Consider the following 20,794-nt stretch of genomic DNA (forward strand, 5'->3'; position numbering starts at 1 on the left):
ACCTCTCCCTCAACGAGCGGAAACAATGGGGGCTGGTACCCCAAACACACCTCAAATGTGTGGGCCGCCTTGGAGAACCGGTCCACTATCGTGAGGATGGTAGTCATGCCCTGGGACGGCGGGAGGCCCGTGACGAAGTCCAGGCTGATGTGGGACCAGGGGCGATGAGGCAGAGGTAACGGCTGGAGGAGTCCTTGTGCTCTGTGATGATCGGCCTTGCCCCTGGTGCAGGTGGTACAGGCCTGGACATAATCCCGGACGTCAGCTTCCATAGACGCCTACCAGAAGCGCTGCCAGACCACTGCCACGGTTCTTCGCACCCCTGGGTGGCAGGAGAGCTTAGAACCATGATAGAAGTCCAGGACGGCAGCTCTGGCCTCTGGTGGGACGTACAGTTTGTTTTTCGGGCCAGTCCCCGGGTCCAGGTTCCGTGCCAGGTCCTCCCGGACGGTCTTCTCCACGTCCCAGGTGAGGATGGCCACGACAGTGGACTCGGGGATGATGGTTTCCGGTGGATCCGACAGCTCGGTCTTGACTTCCTCCTTGTGTACCCGGGACAGGGCGTCGGATCGTTGATTCTTGGTCCCGGGCCGGTATGTGATCTGGAAGTCAAAGCACCCGAAGAACAGTGACCAGCGGGCTTGCCTGGGGTTCAGACGCTTAGCGGTCCGGATATATTTCAGGTTCCGATGGTCCATGAAAACTGTAAATGGCACCGCAGCTCCCTCCAACAGGTGTCTCCACTCCTCAAGGGCCTCTTTCACCGCCAGAAGTTTCCGATTGCCAACGTCATAGTTCCTTTCAGCCGGGGTCAACCTGCGGGAAAAATAGGCACAAGGATGGAGAACCTTGTCGGACTCCCTACTCTGGGACAGCACGGCTCCTATCCCCGAGTCAGAGGCATCCACTTCAACTACAAACTGGCGATTGGGATCGGGCTGCACCAGAACTGTTGCAGTCGAGAACCAGCGTTTCAACTCCCTAAATGCGGCTTCGCACCGATCCGACCAGATGAAGGGGACTTTAGTGGAGGTTAGGGCCATCAGGGGGCTAACTACCTGGCTGTAGCCCTTTATGAACCTCCAGTAGAAATTTGCAAAGCCGAGGAACTGCTGCAGTTTCCTACAGCTTGTCGGTTGGGGCCAATCTCTCACTGCCGCAACCTTGGCCGGATCAGGGGCGACGGAGTTGGAGGAGATTATGAACCCCAGGAAGGACAAAGAAGTGCGGTGGAACTCGCACTTCTCGCCCTTCACAAACAGCCGGTTCTCCAACAACCGCTGCAGGACCTGAAGTACATGCTGCACATGAGTCTCAGGATCCGGGGAGAAGATGAGAATAACGTCAAGGTATACAAAGACAAACCGATGCAGGAAGTCCCGCAAGACATCATTAACCAACGCTTGGAACATCGCGGGCGCATTGGTGAGGCCGAACGGCATGACCAGGTACTCAAAGTGACCTAACGGGGTGTTAAATGCTGTCTTCCACTCGTCTCCCTCCCGGATCCGAACCAGGTGATAAGCATTTCTAAGATCCAGTTTTGTGAAAATTTGTGCTCCATGCAAGGGCGTGAACACTGAATCTAACAGAGGTAAGGGGTATTGGTTGCAAAGCGTGATCTCGTTCAGCCCTCTGTAATCAATGCATGGACGGAGTCCGCCATCTTTCTTGCCCACAAAAAAGAAACCAGCACCCATTGGGGAGGTGGAGTTCCGGATCAACCCGGCAGCTAACGAGTCCCGGATGTAGGTCTCCATTGATTCGCGTTCCGGATGTGAGAGGTTGTACAGCCTGCTGGACGGCTACTCAGCGCCCAGTATCAAATCAATGGCACAATCGTACGGACGGTGCGGGGGCAGCGTGAGTGCCAGATCCTTGCTGAAGACATCAGCAAGGTCATGGTACTCGGCTGGCACCTCTGCCAGATTGGGGGGAACTAGAACCTCCTCCTTAGCTGTCACACCGGGTGGAACCGAGGATCCTAAACACTCCCGGTGGCAGGTTTCGCTCCACTGCGTCACAACCCCAGATGGCCAATCAATCCAGGGATTGTGCTTTAACATCCATGGAAAACCCAAAATCACTCGGGAGGTAGAAGGTGTTACATAAAACACAATCTCCTCCCTGTGATTCCCAGATACAACCAATGTCACTGGCTGTGTCTGGTGTGTGATTAATGGGAGAAGGGTGCCATCTAGTGCCCGTACCGTCAATGGTGAAGGTAAGGCCACTAGAGGGAGCCCAACTTCCTTTGCCCATCTGCTGTCCAGCAGATTCCCCTCTGACCCTGTGTCCACCAGTGCTGGGGCGTGAAGGGTTAGATCCCCACTCAGGATCGTAACTGGGATGCGTGTGGATTCACGGGGTTTCCCCGCGTGAGTATTATGGCCCACCCTTAGCCCAGTCTCTATGGGCGGGTGTTGCTGTTTTGACTGTTTGGGGCAGTTTTTCTGCGTGTGCTCAGTTGAGCTGCAGTGAAAACACTTCCCACGGGCCAGCCTCCTTTGTCTCTGATCTGATTTTCTTTTGGCCCTGCTCATTTCTCTAGCAACGTCAGCAGGGGGAGCTGTTGTCACGTGGAGTGCCCTGGCTGTGGAACGTGGAGAAGACGGACCTGGGAGGAAGAGAGACGGCTCGTGCCTGACCACGCCCTTCGTCTCGCTCCCGACGGCGTTCTGCTAATCGGTTGTCTAACCGTATTACCAGGTCGATAAGCCCGTCTAAATCCCGCGGCTCGTCCTTTTCCACTAGGTGCTCCTTAAGGACCAGAGACAGTCCGTTTATGAAGGCGGCGCAGAGCGCAACCACATTCCAGCCGGCTCACGCTGCCGCAATGCGGAAGTCGACTGCATACCCCGCTGCGCTCCGACACCCCTGTCTTATCGACAGCAGCACGCTTGAAGCGGTCTCGCCTCTATGAGGGTGATTGAACACCTGTCTGAACTCCCTCACGAACTCAGTGTATGCTGATAGAAGCCGTGAGTTCTGTTCCCAAAGCGCCTGTAGCCTGTAGCCCAGGCGCGTGCCTCACCTTGAAGCAAATTTATAACATAAGCCACCCGGGTGGCATCTGATGCGTACATGACGGGACGCTGTGAAAAGACGAGCGAACACTGCATCAAGAAGTCTGCACACGACTTGACACAACCTCCGTATGGTTCCGGAGGGCTTATGTATGCTTCAGGGGACGGGGGGGGGGGGGTTGTTGAACGACCACTGGAATATCTGTATTTGGCACTCGGTCAGCAGGAGGAGGTGCTGCAGCAGCGCCCTGCGCGTGCGCTTCCACCTTGCGCGGTGAGAGCCTCCAACCTCTGATTGAGTATAACGTTCTGCTCGGTTACCAAGTCCAACCGAGCAGTGAAGGTGGTTAAGATTTGCTGCAGCTCACCTAATACGTCTCCTGCTGGCGCCTGTGCACCTAGCGTTTCCATTGGTGGTTCACTCGATGGTTGACTCCCCTCGGGATCCATGACGATTGGCCGAGAAATCCTGTTGGGAAAGTGTAGTGACACGGACCCACAACAGGGGGCGTAAATGAACGGACAATGGAAATGCAAAGATAACAATTTAATGTTGTGAAATGTGCACAACGGTATACAGATACGACTTTAGATAACAGTCAATTAAACAGTTGGTGATGTGTGGGCAGGCTCGAGGATTGGAGACGCCTGTCCAGAGAAGAGTCGGGCCCCACACGATTTCCACTACCAGCAGAGACCTGCAATACACCGGAGCCGCCAAGTCCCGAGTCCCCAGGTGGCCACTGCCTCCAGCTGTCAGATCGGGTACTGCTGGCAGGAAGCACAGACAGATCAAGTGGGTGTGTGCACACCCAGCAAACATTTCAGCACAAACAGTCACGGTCCCTTCCTGAGGGAATAATCCACCACTCCCAGGAAACAGGAACACTAAGTACGTGCAGCACCAATAGTATACTTAAGTGATAAGTAAGGAGTAGGAAACGCCGACTCCTTCCAACTTCCACCACCCAGCTCCAAGCTGCGAGTATACAGGGTTAACACTGCCAACTTAGTAACAAGAGAATGTGTGCGAACGGCACAGTAACGGCTGAGAAGTTTACCTGTCGGGTAAGACGATTTCTCGGCAGGGATGTGGTGTAACTGCCAGGCTTTTATGGAGAAGGTGATGAATGACAGCTGATGAGGTGTGATGAATGACAGCTGTCTGTAGGGGTTCCAGGAAGGTGGCTGTGCCCTCTGGTGCTGAAGCCCGCTTTCAGGCAGGGCACCCTCTGGTGTTGGGCCAGCAGTACCTCCTCTTCTGGCGGCCCACACAACACTTGATTGTGGAAGTGGAAGTGAATATAAAGCTAATTGGGATCGCTGGGCACAGACTCACAGTTAGAGGCGTGGGTGCCAGGTGTGCCAACTATTGGGCAAACCCAAAGGACTCTAACCTGTAGCATTTTTATTGATGGCCACCATTACATGAGCATAAAATGTGTATATTAGTTATTTTCATGTTGAAATGTTTAACCTGCACTGAAACAGTTGCCATTGTTTTGTGGTGGATCCATTTAGGACGAGAGTCAAAATATTTTAAAAGCTTTTTTAATAAAACTGCAAAAATGAATCTGTTTGGGCCTTGGCAGAGGTGGTTCATGTTTCATTGGTCTCTGCTTTGCCAAATGTTTAGCTCATTCAGGTGTCTGTTAGCTCTTGACTGGCTGAGCAGACCTGAACCAGGTATTGACAGTCTGGGTAGACATGGAAAATGTGCAGTTTCGGGGGTCCCTGAGGACCTGGGGTGCACTCAGTTTGTAACTTACTGCAGCACTCCCGCATAAAGCAGCACCTCTTCTTTAGTAGCAGTCCTCCAGTCTTTCTTGAAACCAATCATGAGAGTGTTTGGCTTCATACGGCCGAGACCAGCAGCCTGTTCAGAAAATAAGAACAATAATAACTGCACAAATACAAAACTTAAAGTCACAATGTGCAATGTCTCACTGTGCATAATGCCTGATGGTGTCATTAACTGTGTGTGACAAAAGTATTTCCACATGCTCGAAGAAGATTGAGAAACTTTTAACAGCCAGAAGTTATGATCAGATCGGTTATCAGATCTGCAGGAACTCATCCAAAACCATGTTAATCAATTATAGCTCTCAGTCTGCGCGATGCTGTTTGATGAAAGCAGTGCTGAAAATAAACCATAGTCTTATCTCAAGAGGCTGATAGCCAAAGCCATAAGACTGTTTTCTTGCTCCTTATTAACACTCCCCTCATCTTCCTCCTCCAGTAACACGCTAATCCTTCAGACTGGTTCAAGCTGGACAGCAATATAAACTGGTGTTGACAGTAAGATGTGCATCTATAAAACACTTTGTCAGGTTTCAATGGCATCCAAACCAGACTCTTAGGTTATCCATTAATGAAATAAGTTATTCTGGGTGGTTGGCGTATTGTGTTGTTGAAATGTTTTTTGTTTTTTTTTATGATTGTACTTACCTGCATCAGACAATTTGCTCCCTCTCTCAAGTTGTCACTGCTCACAGTAGTATAAAATGTTTTTCGTTTTGTTTTCCGAAGCCAAAGCAGGTTCTTCTCCATAGCAGCATTAATGTCTTGAATGGCTTCTGACTTCAGGCCCTGGAGGGTTACACCACACGTAATACATGAGTGTCATTAAATGAGACATATTAAACACATTTTATACAACTTAAATCCCTGTGCTGGAACTAGTGTAGGACTTAGACAGCTAAGTTTGATGCAGCAGATAAAAAAAGGAATGTCATTTCACCAGTAGATGCCACTTGCTGGATGGATTATGGTAAATTAGGAACAGCTGTGGCATTCACGCCAAAGTGACCTCATGGCCTCATTTTTTCTCATGGCCTGAGAGTCCTTCAGGAACCTTTTGACAAACTCCAGGTGGACTGCCATGTGTCTTTTTCTAAGGAGTGGCTTTCGTCTGGCCACTCTACAATACAGGCCTGATTGGTGAATTGCTGCAGAGATGCTTGTCCTTGTGGAAGGTTCTCCTCTCTCCACAGAGGAATACTGGAACTCCAACAGAATGACCATCTGATTCTTGGTCACCTCCCTGACTAAGGCCCTTCTTCCCTGATCGCTCAGTTTAGATGGGTGGCCAGCTCTAGGAGGAGTCCTGATGGATCTGAGCATTGTCCATTTATGGATGATGGAGGCCACTGTGCTCATTGGGACCTTCAAAGCAACAGAAATGTTTCTGTATCCTTCCCCAGATATGTGCCTTGAGACAATCCTGCCTTGGAGGTCTACAAACAATTCCTTTGACTTCGTGCTTGGTTTGTGCTCTGACATGTACTGTCAACTGTGGGACCTTATATGTAGACAGGTGTGTGCCTTTCCAAATCATGTCCAATTAACTGAATTTACCCCAGGTGGACTCTAATTAAGTTGTAGAAACATCTCAAGGATGATCAGTCGAAACAGGATGCACCTGAGCTCAATTTTGAGCTTCATGGCAAAGGATGTGAATGCTTATGTATATGTGATTTCTTTGTTGTTGTTTTTTATTATTTTGAATACATTTGCAAAAAACAAAACCTTTTTTCACACTGTCATTATGGGGTATTGTGTGTAGACGAATTTGATCCATTTTGGAATAAGGCTGTAACTTAACATAATGTGGAAAAAGTACAATCTGGATCAATCAATCAATCAATCAATCAATTTTTTTATATAGCGCCAAATCACAACAAACAGTTGCCCCAAGGCACTTTATATTGTAAAGCAAGGCCATACAATAATTATGTAAAACCCCAACGGTCAAAACGACCCCCTGTGAGCAAGCACTTGGCTACAGTGGGAAGGAAAAACTCCCTTTTAACAGGAAGAAACCTCCAGCAGAACCAGGCTCAGGGAGGGGCAGTCTTCTGCTGGGACTGGTTGGGGCTGAGGGAGAGAACCAGGAAAAAGACATGCTGTGGAGGGGAGCAGAGATCGATCACTAATGATTAAATGCAGAGTGGTGCATACAGAGCAAAAAGAGAAAGAAACAGTGCATCATGGGAACCCCCCAGCAGTCTACGTCTATAGCAGCATAACTAAGGGATGGTTCAGGGTCACCTGATCCAGCCCTAACTATAAGCTTTAGCAAAAAGGAAAGTTTTAAGCCTAATCTTAAAAGTAGAGAGGGTGTCTGTCTCCCTGATCTGAATTGGGAGCTGGTTCCACAGAAGAGGAGCCTGAAAGCTGAAGGCTCTGCCTCCCATTCTACTCTTACAAACCCTAGGAACTACAAGTAAGCCTGCAGTCTGAGAGCGAAGCGCTCTATTGGGGTGATATGGTACTACGAGGTCCCTAAGATAAGATGGGACCTGATTATTCAAAACCTTATAAGTAAGAAGAAGAATTTTAAATTCTATTCTAGAATTAACAGGAAGCCAATGAAGAGAGGCCAATATGGGTGAGATATGCTCTCTCCTTCTAGTCCCCGTCAGTACTCTAGCTGCAGCATTTTGAATTAACTGAAGGCTTTTTAGGGAACTTTTAGGATCCACTGTAATATGATAACAGCTTTGATTGAGCTTTATATTTGTTTATTATAAAGTGAAACTTTGTTTCTTTGAGGTTTACTAAAAACATAAAAATGTAGGAAATTCTGGATAAAAATAGTAAATGGAGTGTAATTAATATTCAACATTTGAGAATCTCGTATTCACCTATGAACCCTCACACACCAGGAGCTTCCGTGCAAAACACTGACTTCCACAATGGGAGCAATTTGGGGCTCAATGTCTTTCTCAAGGACACTTTGACACACAGACAGCAGTATCCAGGGACTGACCCACTGATCCTGGTGCTCACAGACAGCGTGCTCCACCAGCTGACTTACAGTGTAATTAATGATAAGGCCAGGATAAAATTGCTCACTTCTCATGGTTTGCAATTTTGCATTTGCAGACTGTGTTCAGAAAACTTACCACAATCACTTCACAGGATATACAGAGTCCATAGTTCCTTGTGAAGGAGTGAGCCAAGTCGAGCATTGCTGGTCTGGTCCGTGCTGAACCTGTTAATGCTAATATCTGAGGTCTGAGAAAATAACAGGAACACATCACAACACCACCCGGTGCCACAAATTTTTGTTTTGAAGTCACTGACTTTTCTAGATCTTTCTATGCAATCAAGCATAATTTTCCAGCATATATCTGAACACGGAACATCTGTACCCACGTCGATGCAAAGCAGACTGTTACCTGAAGTTTTTGACATGATCATCGACCCCACAGAGAGACAAAGCGTTACTGACTGCGCTCACAAATGTCACCGCCTGTGTGGATGAGCCCCAGTTCACATCTACAACGGACAGCGAATAAGTGATGAGTACCGCCATACGTCACAGAGCATACATCCCACACATGCCTACACAGCTCACCTGGTTTCTTCACAGTCACATATATGTAGAGGAGGAATTCAATGACATATGTGAGAAGAGCAGCCCACCAGTTGATAACAAACATAACAGCACAGCACAGGATTGCACCCATCAGGGACAGCCACATGTTGTAGTATTTGTACGCTGGTCTCCACCCTGGGTGAATTGTAACAGGAGAAAAGCAGTCAGTAGCAACCACAGACGGTATATAGTGTACTGGACAAACCTTCTGTAATGTCATTCATAGGTTTTCTGAAGAGCAGCTTTGAAACTCAAATAGGGTGGTGGTGCCAAATGTTGCCATCTTGGCAGTCTCTGACTATGTTTACATGTAGCCAATAACTCTTTCATAACCGGAATATTAGCAATAACCTGGTTGCGCACAGCCATGTAAACACCCGCAAAAACCCGATGATCATATTCCGGTTTTTAAAAACCCGAATATGACCCCTGGGTTACTCCTTTTCTAACCCGAATATCAGGTCATATAAACGCGCATCAGGATATCCCCATAGAAAAGAACATTATTTTGTGTTCTGCGCATGTCGTATCCGCAAGGAATCTTGGTCTTTTGAGTATGGCAACTTCTTGTATGCAGCACGCATAACCCACCGGACACCACAGAAACAGAGGTAAACAGCGCATTGTGTTCTGCGTGTGTCTGTTTATAATCTTCTTGCCCAGAAGAAAAAAGAGAGTGTTTACTTACATAGGAGAGAAAAAATTTCATGACATATCTCAATCTGGCAAATCATAGTGAGGACGGTTACTGGATGTACATGGGTGAGTGGGCATAGTTGACCCATTTTTTTGCCTCCAGAACTGTCTTAATTCTTTGTGGTACAGATTCAACAAGGTGCTGGAAGCATTATTCAGAGATTTTGGTACCTACTGACTTGATAGTATCTGACAAGTTCCATCCCATTACTTCTATCGATTGATTGATTGATGTATTTTAACTGCATTATGGTGGTATATGGATGTAAAATGACTACAAATAAGTCATGTCCAAATATTTATAGACTTGACTATGCAGAGTAGGGTAACCACAGCTAAGTGCATTGGCACCCATATTTAATGGGCTCTAGGATTTGATGATGTTCTGATTGCGATGTTGTTGGAGGCGTTTGGACTCATTCACCAATGATATGATGTCTGGAGATATGCATGGTGTAAGATAATATCATCATTTATCCAATGCACCATTTATTTCTCTTGGGAAATGTGAAAAATTAGCTGTATTTTTAAAAGCTAATGAAGAGAGGTCATCATATTTACAATTCCTGAAAAATGCAAAGAGAATTACTTAAGTCCTTTGTCTACAGAGACCCACCTGGAGACTTGGCATAAGATGCGTGAAAGCAAGAGAAATTGATGAGCGCATATGAAGCCAGGAAGAAGTTTGAGATGACAGGAGCAATGGTGTTCAGATTACCTGCAGAGAGAAAAAAAAAAATATATATATATATATATATATATATATATATACGAGGTCTCTTAGATAATAAACCGACCCTTTTATTTTTTTTTTTAACTATATGGATTTGAATGACATGCGATTACACCAATCATGCTTGAACCCTCGTGCGCATGCGTGAGTTTTTTCACGCGTGTTGGTGACGTCATTTCCCTGTGGGCAGGCCTTGAGTGAGATGTGGTCCCGCCCTCTCGGCTGAATTCCTTTGTTTCACACGCTGCTCGAGACGGCGCGCGTTGCTTTATCAAAATTTTTTCTGGACCTGTGAGGAATATCCGAGTGGACACTATTCGAGAAATTAAGCTGGTTTTCTGTGAAAAGTTTAACGGCTGATGAGAGATTATGGGGTGTTTCTGTCGGTGTAAGGACTTCCCACGGAGCGGGACGTCCTGCAGCGCTTCCAGGCGCTGTCGTCGGCCTGTTTCGAGCTGAAAACATCCTAATTTAAGGCTTAATTCACCCAGGACATCGTGAGACAACAGAGAAGATTCAGAAGAGGCCGGCATGAGGAATTTATGCAGACATTCCACTGTTTAAGGACATTTTTTTAATGAAAGACGTACGCGCAAATTCGCCGAGTCGTTTCCGTGACGACTCGGCAAATCTGTGTGCGCCGCGACAGGAAAAACACCTCCGTGTTGAAAACCATTTGTAGAATTCAGGCGGCTTTTAATGGCTTTCAACAAGTGAGTAACTGAGAAATTGTTTAACAGCTTGGGCATGTTCCAACTTGCCCATTAAGATTTCCAACAGAGGTGTTTTTCCTGCTGCGACCCCCCGCGGTCGGGTCCAGCCCGACATGCGACTCTGCCCGCACGTTCTTTCATTTCAAAATGACCGTTAACAATGGAATGTCCGAATAAACTCCTCATGCCGACTTCTTCTGAAAGTTCTCTGTTCTCTGACGACTTACTGCGTCAACAGAGCCTGAAATGTGGAAGTTTTCAACTTGAAACGGCGAGACGCTGCCGCCTCGAAGCGCAGATCGCCGTCAGGCGCCGTGGACCGTCCTTAAAGCGACACTACCAGACCAAAATCTCTCATCAGCCGTTAAAATTTTTACCGAAAACCAGCTGAATTTATTGAATGGTGTCCACTCAGTTGTGCCTTACAGTTTTGAAAAAAATTTTATCAAACAAAGCAACAGTCTCTGAGCCATTCCTAAACAATGAAAAAAATCGACGAGCGGGTGGACGACTCCTCACTCAAAGACTGCCCACAGGCGAATGACGTAACCGACAGGCGTGAAAAAACTCTCGCATGCCCACGAGGGTTCAAGCATGTCTGATGTAATCACACGTGATTCAAATCCATATGGTTTTTGAAAAAAATAATGTCGGATACTTTTCTAATAGACCTCGTATATATATATATATATATATATATATATATATATATATATATGACTTTTAAATTAATTTTAGAATACAGTATATGTGTGTGTTAAGACATAAATACAGTCAAGATGTTGGGTCTGAGATGAAGATAAATGAGTGAACGAACCGACAAGAATGAAGGCCACAGAAATGAAAAATGTGAGGATGTAGCCAGGGATGGGCTCGTTGTTTTTGCCGTATCCTTTGGCAAAGAAGTGCAGGATCTTATAGATGTTGTCTTTGCACAGTGCCTGAGGAAAATCAACGCCTCACTTAGTAATGTTTTGTTGACCAAAGTAATTAACTCGCAATCGCTTTAATAATATATGAAGAGTTACTGACCTGGAAGACTTTAGGAGCACTGACAAGAGAAGCCAGGGCTGAAGAAAGAGTGGCTGAGAACGTTCCAGCAATGATGAGAGGACCAAAGCCAGACACCATGGTCATCACCTGAGGTGATGAGAGAACGTTGTTGGAGGTGATTAAGTATTTTTCTTATGGGAAGAATCAATCAATTCAATCAATTAATTTTTTTATATAGCGCCAAATCACAACAAACAGTTACCCCAAGGCGCTTTATATTGTAAGGCAAGGCCATACAATAATTATGTAAAACCCCAACGGTCAAAACGACCCCCTGTGAGCAAGCACTTGGCTACAGTGGGAAGGAAAAACTCCCTTTTAACAGGAAGAAACCTCCAGCAGAACCAGGCTCAGGGAGGGGCAGTCTTCTGCTGGGACTGGTTGGGGCTGAGGGAGAGAACCAGGAAAAAGACATGCTGTGGAGGAGAGCAGAGATCGATCACTAATGATTAAATGCAGAGTGGTGCATACAGAGCAAAAAGAGAAAGAAACAGTGCATCATGGGAACCCCCCAGCAGTCTACGTCTATAGCAGCATAACTAAGGGATGGTTCAGGGTCACCTGATCCAGCCCTAACTATAAGCTTTAGCAAAAAGGAAAGTTTTAAGCCTAATCTTAAAAGTAGAGAGGGTGTCTGTCTCCCTGATCTGAATTGGGAGCTGGTTCCACAGGAGAGGAGCCTGAAAGCTGAAGGCTCTGCCTCCCATTCTACTCTTACAAACCCTAGGAACTACAAGTAAGCCTGCAGTCTGAGAGCGAAGCGCTCTATTGGGGTGATATGGTACTACGAGGTCCCTAAGATAAGATGGGACCTGATTATTCAAAACCTTATAAGTAAGAAGAAGAATTTTAAATTCTATTCTAGAATTAACAGGAAGCCAATGAAGAGAGGCCAATATGGGTGAGATATGCTCTCTCCTTCTAGTCCCCGTCAGTACTCTAGCTGCAGCATTTTGAATTAACTGAAGGCTTTTTAGGGAACTTTTAGGACAACCTGATAATAATGAATTACAATAGTCCAGCCTAGAGGAAATAAATGCATGAATTAGTTTTTCAGCATCACTCTGAGACAAGACCTTTCTGATTTTAGAGATATTGCGTAAATGCAAAAAAGCAGTCCTACATATTTGTTTAATATGCGCTTTGAATGACATATCCTGATCAAAAATGACTCCAAGATTTCTCACAGTATTACTAGAGGTCAGGGTAATGCCATCCAGAGTAAGGATCTGGTTAGACACCATGTTTCTAAGATTTGTGGGGCCAAGTACAATAACTTCAGTTTTATCTGAGTTTAAAAGCAGGAAATTAGAGGTCATCCATGTCTTTATGTCTGTAAGACAATCCTGCAGTTTAGCTAATTGGTGTGTGTCCTCTGGCTTCATGGATAGATAAAGCTGGGTATCATCTGCGTAACAATGAAAATTTAAGCAATACCGTCTAATAATACTGCCTAAGGGAAGCATGTATAAAGTGAATAAAATTGGTCCTAGCACAGAACCTTGTGGAACTCCATAATTAACTTTAGTCTGTGAAGAAGATTCCCCATTTACATGAACAAATTGTAATCTATTAGACAAATATGATTCAAACCACCACAGCGCAGTGCCTTTAATACCTATGGCATGCTCTAATCTCTGTAATAAAATTTTATGGTCAACAGTATCAAAAGCAGCACTGAGGTCTAACAGAACAAGCACAGAGATGAGTCCACTGTCCGAGGCCATAAGAAGATAATTTGTAACCTTCACTAATGCTGTTTCTGTACTATGATGAATTCTAAAACCTGACTGAAACTCTTCAAATAGACCATTCCTCTGCAGATGATCAGTTAGCTGTTTAACAACTACCCTTTCAAGAATTTTTGAGAGAAAAGGAAGGTTGGAGATTGGCCTATAATTAGCTAAGATAGCTGGGTCAAGTGATGGCTTTTTAAGTAATGGTTTAATTACTGCCACCTTAAAAGCCTGTGGTACATAGCCAACTAACAAAGATAGATTGATCATATTTAAGATCGAAGCATTAAATAATGGTAGGGCTTCCTTGAGCAGCCTGGTAGGAATGGGGTCTAATAAACATGTTGATGGTTTGGATGAAGTAACTAATGAAAATAACTCAGACAGAACAATCGGAGAGAAAGAGTCTAACCAAATACCGGCATCACTGAAAGCAGCCAAAGATAACGATACGTCTTTGGGATGGTTATGAGTAATTTTTTCTCTAATAGTTAAAATTTTGTTAGCAAAGAAAGTCATGAAGTCATTGCTAGTTAAAGTTAATGGAATACTCAGCTCAATAGAGCTCTGACTCTTTGTCAGCCTGGCTACAGTGCTGAAAAGAAACCTGGGGTTGTTCTTATTTTCTTCAATTAGTGATGAGTAGAAAGATGTCCTAGCTTTACGGAGGGCTTTTTTATAGAGCAACAGACTCTTTTTCCAGGCTAAGTGAAGATCTTCTAAATTAGTGAGACGCAATTTCCTCTCCAACTTACAGGTTATCTGCTTTAAGCTACGAGTTTGTGAGTTATACCACGGAGTCAGGCACTTCTGATTTAAAGCTCTCTTTTTTAGAGGAGCTACAGCATCCAAAGTTGTCTTCAATGAGGATGTAAAACTATTGACGAGATACTCTATCTCACTTACAGAGTTTAGGTAGCTACTCTGCACTGTGTTGGTATATGGCATTAGAGAACATAAAGAAGGAATCATATCCTTAAACCTAGTTACAGTGCTTTCTGAAAGACTTCTACTGTAATGAAACTTATTCCCCACTGCTGGGTAGTCCATCAGAGTAAATGTAAATGTTATTAAGAAATGATCAGACAGAAGGGAGTTTTCAGGGAATACTGTTAAGTCTTCTATTTCCATACCATAAGTCAGAACAAGATCTAAGATATGATTAAAGTGGTGGGTGGACTCATTTACTTTTTGAGCAAAGCCAATAGAGTCTAATAATAGATTAAATGCAGTGTTAAGGCTGTCATTCTCAGCATCTGTGTGGATGTTAAAATCGCCCACAATAATTATCTGAGCTAAGCACTAAGTCAGACAAAAGGTCTGAAAATTCACAGAGAAACTCACAGTAACGAGCAGGTGGACGATAGATTATAACAAATAAAACTGGTTTTTGGGACTTCCAATTTGGATGGACAAGACTAAGAGTCAAGCTTTCAAATGAATTAAAGTTCTGTCTGGGTTTTTGATTAATTAATAAGCTGGAATGGAAGATTGCTGCTAATCGTCCGCCCCGGCCCGTGCTACGAGCATTCTGACAGTTAGTGTGACTCAGGGGTGTTGACTCATTTAAACTAACATATTCATCCTGCTGTAACCAGGTTTCTGTAAGGCAGAATAAATCAATATGTTGATCAATTATTATATCATTTACCAACAGGGACTTAGAAGAGAGAGACCTAATGTTTAATAGACCACATTTAACTGTTTTAGTCTGTGGTGCAGTTGAAGGTGCTATATTATTTTTTGTTTTTGAATTTTTATGCTTCAATAGATTTTTGCTGGTTATTGGTGGTCTGGGAGCAGGCACCGTCTCTACGGGGATGGGGTAATGAGGGGATGGCAGGGGGAGAGAAGCTGCAGAGAGGTGTGTAAGACTACAACTCTGCTTCCTGGTCCCAACCCTGGATAGTCACGGTTTGGAGGATTTAAGAAAATTGGCCAGATTTCTAGAAATGAGAGCTGCTCCATCCAAAGTGGGATGGATGCCGTCTCTCCTAACAAGACCAGGTTTTCCCCAGAAGCTTTGCCAATTATCTATGAAGCCCACCTAATTTTTTGGACACCACTCAGACAGCCAGCAATTCAAGGAGAACATGCGGCTAAACATGTCACTCCCGGTCCGATTGGGGAGGGGCCCAGAGAAAACTACAGAGTCCGACATTGTTTTTGCAAAGTTACACACCGATTTAATGTTAATTTTAGTGACCTCCGATTGGCGTAACCGGGTGTCATTACTGCCGACGTGAATTACAATCTTACCAAATTTACGCTTAGCCTTAGCCAGCAGTTTCAAATTTCCTTCAATGTCGCCTGCTCTGGCCCCCGGAAGACAATTGACTATGGTTGCTGGTGTCGCTAACTTCACATTTCGCAAAACAGAGTCGCCAATAACCAGAGTTTGATCCTCGGCGGGTGTGTCGTCGAGTGGGGAAAAACGGTTAGAGATGTGAACGGGTTGGTGGTGTACACGGGGCTTCTGTTTAGGGCTACGCTTCCTCCTCACAGTCACCCAGTCAGCCTGCTTTCCCGGCTGCTCGGGATCTGCCAGGGGGTAACTAATGGCGGCTAAGCTACCTTGGTCCGCACCAACTACAGGGGCCTGGCTAGCTGTAGAATTTTCCACGGTGCGGAGCCGAGTCTCCAATTCGCCCAGCCTGGCCTCCAAAGCTACGAATAAGCTACACTTATTACAAGTACTGTTACTGCTAAAGGAGGCCGAGGAATAACTAAACATTTCACACCCAGAGCAGAAAAGTGCGGGAGAGACAGGAGAAGCCGCCATGCTAAATCAGCTAAGAGCTAGTAGCTACGCTAAGCTAGCGGATTCCTAAAAACACGCAAAGTGAATAATGTGTAAATAATTTAGAGGTGATTCAGCAGAGGGAGTGCTTTAGTTAAGGCACGTAAAGATTACACTGGGAAACAAATCGTAATCTAGATAACTAGATCAATCTAACTGCGCAGATTAAACAGCTAACAGATACAGAAAAACACCGCTGTGCTCCGGAACAGGAAGTGATACAATACCGCAGTGAGAGCCAACCACCAATAGAGGCAAGCTAGTGAGTGATGATACAGAATGATACAGTTAAATTTGGAGGCTGCGTACCTGAACATTGTTCATCAAACCAAAGTCACAGGTCTCTACGCTGCAGGAAGAGAAATTATACCCAAGGTTACAGGCAGCCACAGCTGGACCATCACATGGTACTCCAGATAAGTTGAAGGCACTTGTTAAGTTTCCTGTGGCGTCACGGACAACAGTGGCAGCTGACCAAATAGAGAAGACACAACCGTTAAAAGTAGCATAGCAAAATTCACAGACAAACTTCATATTCATTTTTTTAATCCTTGGTTATTAATCAGGCAAAGATTATGAGGGTATCCAACATGTTCTAAATGGCAACATAAGGATACACTGAGAGAGTGAAAATTTATTGAAAAATTTAAACTTTGGTTAATATCAGATTGTAAAGATGTCCACAGTGGAGGAAATTATTTTTATTTTTTGATACTTACAGACACAAAGGGCCACACCCAGGTAGGTAATACCAGTGATCAAGATGGCCAGCAGGGTGCCTTTAGGTATGGCTTTTTGGGGATCCTGTACACAAACACAAATCTGTGTCAGAAGACATGTTGAAAAAATTGTGTAGAATTTGTGTAAAATTGTGTAAATTTAAAATAAATGCAGACACAGAGGAAGAAGAAGAAGAAAAAAAGAAATAGTCAGGTCAAATCACCACAAAATCCACCACACTTCAAACTGTTGAGTCCTAGATGTCAACCACACAAGCAGAAAACTAGTCCATCCCCATCACTTGAAAGTGACCATCTGTCTGTCACAGACAGTTGAAACTTGGGTGCCCCTTGTCCTTTTTCAGCTGCTGGGGTCCTCAGCATTGAGGTATTGGCATGTTGGACCATATGCAGAGAAACAGAACACCTGGCCAAATTTTTTTAGTGGTCTTTCCATCGTAATGCAAGTGATACTTCTCATTTGAGTCCCTCAAAGTAACCGTTTGCTTGACATAATGTCATTTCAGTGGTACCCAGAAATCCTCCAAAGAGACCTCATACCAAAGGCATCTAGTCATTGCCTTAGGTCACTAGACTAGTAGTCCAAGTCTCAAAACCATACAGTATGACAAGAAGCAGCAGGACCCTCAAGACTTGGACCTTCATTCTCCGGCAAAGATATTGCCATTGCCAAACACCTTTGTCTAGCAACCTCATGATTCCGTAAGCTCTTCCCAGGCATGTCTTAGGTGAGGAACCAGAGACATGATGGTCAGTGCCTAGATAAGGTAGGATACATAGCTGGCAAGGTAGGATAGGTAGCTGGCATTCACTCGCAATGCAAATGATACTCCTGCATCTCCCAAAGTAACAGGTGGGTGCCACTGGAATGACTAATAAATCATACAAAATAATAATAAAAATAGAGAAATGTAGAAATACTGTGGTGGGGCTACAGCCCCATCAAATACCCCACTGTATCCCTCCCTGAAACAGTCACGTACATACGAGGTCTATTAGAAAAGTATCCAACCTTATTATTTTTTTCAAAAACCATATGGATTTGAATCACGTGTGATTGCGTCAGACAAGCTTGAACCCTCGTGCGCATGCGTGAGTTTTTCCACGCCTGTCAGTTGCGTCATTCGCCTGTGAGCAGGCTTTGAGTGAGGAGTGGTCCACCCCCTCGGCAGATTTTCATTGTCAAGAAATGGCGGAATGATTTGGGCTTTTTTTCCATCAGAATTTTTTCAGAAACTGTTAGAGACTGGCAGCTGGAAACCATTCAAAAAATTTATCTGGCTTTCAGTGAAAATTTTACGGGCTTCACAGAGAATAAGGACTGTTACTACAGCTTTAAGGATGGCTTTAAGGACGCTCAGCGCGCCGCGCTCTGTGCCGCCATCGAGAGCCACAAACCACTGGATCATTTCTAAACGGATGGCTCTGTGGAGCCGGGACCATCGTGTGCACTTTCTCTGGTTATCATAAGAGCTGGACATCAGTGATTTTCTGGCAGATTTCACTTTTAACAAGAGATTTTGTCATGGAAAGCCGAGCGGAGGCGTCACGCGTCGCGACCGATTTGCTGATGGAGCGAGACAAAGGAACACCTCTGTTTTGGTCTCACAGGACGGCTTTGAGATGGCGTTCAGACAGCTGTCGGTGGTTTTTCCATCGAGTGATTATCCGAGAAATTGTGGATGTGCCTGGACATGCCAGAACATGTCCCGTGAGGCGAGAAGCCTCCGCTCCTCTTTCCATGACAAAAACTCCTGTAACAGTGGAATGTGCCATTCATTTCCAAACTGGACGCTGTGTTTTATCCGAGACATCGTCTGACTAGCACAGGAATTGTGAAAAGACGTGGACATCAGCACTTTTTTGGCACATTGAGACAGGCGTGCGGAGGAATTCCGCGCTTTGCAGCGGTGCCACATGGCGCAAAGCAACGCCGTGATGAAGCCTCACGGGACATGTTCTGGCATGTCCAGGCACATCCACAATTTCTCGGATAATCACTCGACGGAAAAACCACCAACAGCTGTCTGAACGCCATCTCAAAGCCGTCCTGTGAGACCAACACGGAGGTGTTCCTTTGTCTCGCTCCATCAGCAAATCGGTCGTGACGCGCGAAGCCTCTACTCGGCTTTCCATGACAAAATCTCTTGTTAAAAGTGAAATCTGCCGGAAAATGGTTGATGTCCAGCTCTTGTGATAACCAGTGTTGTGGAAAGTAACTTTGACAAGTTACTTTTTTAGTTACTTTTTTAGTTGCTTTATACAGGTGCTTTATGCAGTTACTTCATTAGCACTTTTATGCAATGACTTTATTAGAATCTGCAGAAAACTTGCAACTAATAAGTAATGTAACTAATAAGGTAACGAGTAATCTAACTTGGTTACTCATAAGATTGAGCAATCAGAAAAGTAACTAATCAGCAAAGTAACTAATAGTTACTTTTCTGAGTACTAAATCTTAAAAATAACCAAATTAGATTATGAGTAACTTTATTAATTACATTCAGCAGCTGCTGACAAGGTGTCCGCAGCTGCTAATGAAGTAAATGTAAGAAGTAACTGTAAAATATAACTGTATAGATTAACTAATGAAGTAACTTTCCAAAGTTACTTTCCCCAACACTGGTGATAACCAGAGAAAGTGCACACGACGGTCCCGGCTCCACAGAGCCATCCGTTTAGAAATGATCCGGTGGTTTGTGGTTCTCGATGGTGGCACAGACCGTGGCGCGCCGAGCGTCCTTAAAGCTGTCCTTAAAGCTATAGTAACAGTCCTTATTCTCTGTGAAGCCCGTAAAATTTTCACCGAAAGCCAGATAAATTTTTCGAATGGTTTCCAGCTGCCAGTCTCTAACAGTTTCTGAAAAAATTCTGATGGAAAAAAAGCCCAAATCATTCCGCCATTTCCTGACAATGAAAATCCGCCGAGGGGGTGGACCACTCCTCAATCAAAGCTTGCTCACAGGCAAATGACGCAACCGACAGGTGTGGAAAAACTCATGCATGCGCACGAGGGTTCAAGCTTGTCTGACGCAATCACACGTGATTCAAATCCATATGGTTTTTGAAAAAAATAATAAGGTCGGATACTTTTCTAATAGACCTCGTATGTCAGATCTGCAGTGCCTTTATGAATGGCACAAATGATTGCAATTTCCTTAAAAAGGATAAGCTGCAGAATGTTGACACTCTGTTTGTATGAAAAACATACCTTTAAGTCACCAGAGATGTTGGCTCCAGCCAGGATACCCGTTGCAGCTGGGAAAAATATGCCAAATACTGAAAAAAAGGTCTCTCCATCTCTAAAGGCTGGAGGAAAGTTCTCTAAGAAGACTGTTGCTGTGCAAAACAAAAATGAGAAGAAAACATGAAGTTTTAATTTTTTTTAATTCTACGGGGACTATTTTTCTAATGAAGATATATATGGTCTCAGCTGTGTTCTTACAGTCGTAATTGAAGAACCCTTGGGATTTCTTTTCGGGGGTTGCAGGAATGAATGTTCCCACAAACACATTTACTATGGCCACAAGCAAGATAATGAGCAGAATAATCTGAGCCTAGAAGAAAGAAGAATGAAATGGATTTAAGTTTCAACTACAGCAGTACTTTTTAAAGCACATAGCTCTGACAAAGTCAGAAATTTCCTTGTTTTGTCCATTTTTGTGGATGTCAATGCAAATATGATCACATTTATCACAATAAAAACCAACCGTTTTCATCAGTTTTTATGACTACCTGTTTAATTAATGTATTTCCCGCTATTTAAAGCAACTGCATTTACTCTTTCAGTAACACCGTTGACATTTTGCCACAATGTATGAATAGCATGGAGAATCCTAAATTGGCTCTGAGGCCCATTGGTGATGGTGCTTAATTCCAGATCCTGTTCGGCTACAGAATGACTCCCCTTGTCA

At 44.6% G+C, this 20,794-nt stretch overlaps 1 protein-coding gene across 1 annotated transcript in view; it reads right to left on the reverse strand.

The window, feature by feature from the left end:
- The window catches only part of slc12a1 (solute carrier family 12 member 1), a 98,587-nt gene that overhangs the window by 39,106 nt on the left and 38,687 nt on the right, over nucleotides 1–20,794 (reverse strand). Inside the window, exons 7-18 of the mRNA XM_034194196.1 lie at nucleotides 20,326–20,437; nucleotides 20,092–20,219; nucleotides 16,860–16,944; nucleotides 16,450–16,610; nucleotides 11,584–11,691; nucleotides 11,366–11,492; nucleotides 9,722–9,820; nucleotides 8,389–8,544; nucleotides 8,210–8,309; nucleotides 7,934–8,045; nucleotides 5,475–5,615; nucleotides 4,796–4,902 (exon numbers count right to left, since the gene is read on the reverse strand). Coding sequence (XP_034050087.1) covers nucleotides 4,796–4,902; nucleotides 5,475–5,615; nucleotides 7,934–8,045; nucleotides 8,210–8,309; nucleotides 8,389–8,544; nucleotides 9,722–9,820; nucleotides 11,366–11,492; nucleotides 11,584–11,691; nucleotides 16,450–16,610; nucleotides 16,860–16,944; nucleotides 20,092–20,219; nucleotides 20,326–20,437 — 1,436 coding nt within the window. The remainder of the gene's footprint in view (nucleotides 1–4,795; nucleotides 4,903–5,474; nucleotides 5,616–7,933; nucleotides 8,046–8,209; nucleotides 8,310–8,388; nucleotides 8,545–9,721; nucleotides 9,821–11,365; nucleotides 11,493–11,583; nucleotides 11,692–16,449; nucleotides 16,611–16,859; nucleotides 16,945–20,091; nucleotides 20,220–20,325; nucleotides 20,438–20,794) is intronic.

The sequence above is a fragment of the Thalassophryne amazonica genome, chromosome 2 (genome assembly GCF_902500255.1).
Source record: "Thalassophryne amazonica chromosome 2, fThaAma1.1, whole genome shotgun sequence".
Taxonomy (NCBI): domain Eukaryota; kingdom Metazoa; phylum Chordata; class Actinopteri; order Batrachoidiformes; family Batrachoididae; genus Thalassophryne; species Thalassophryne amazonica.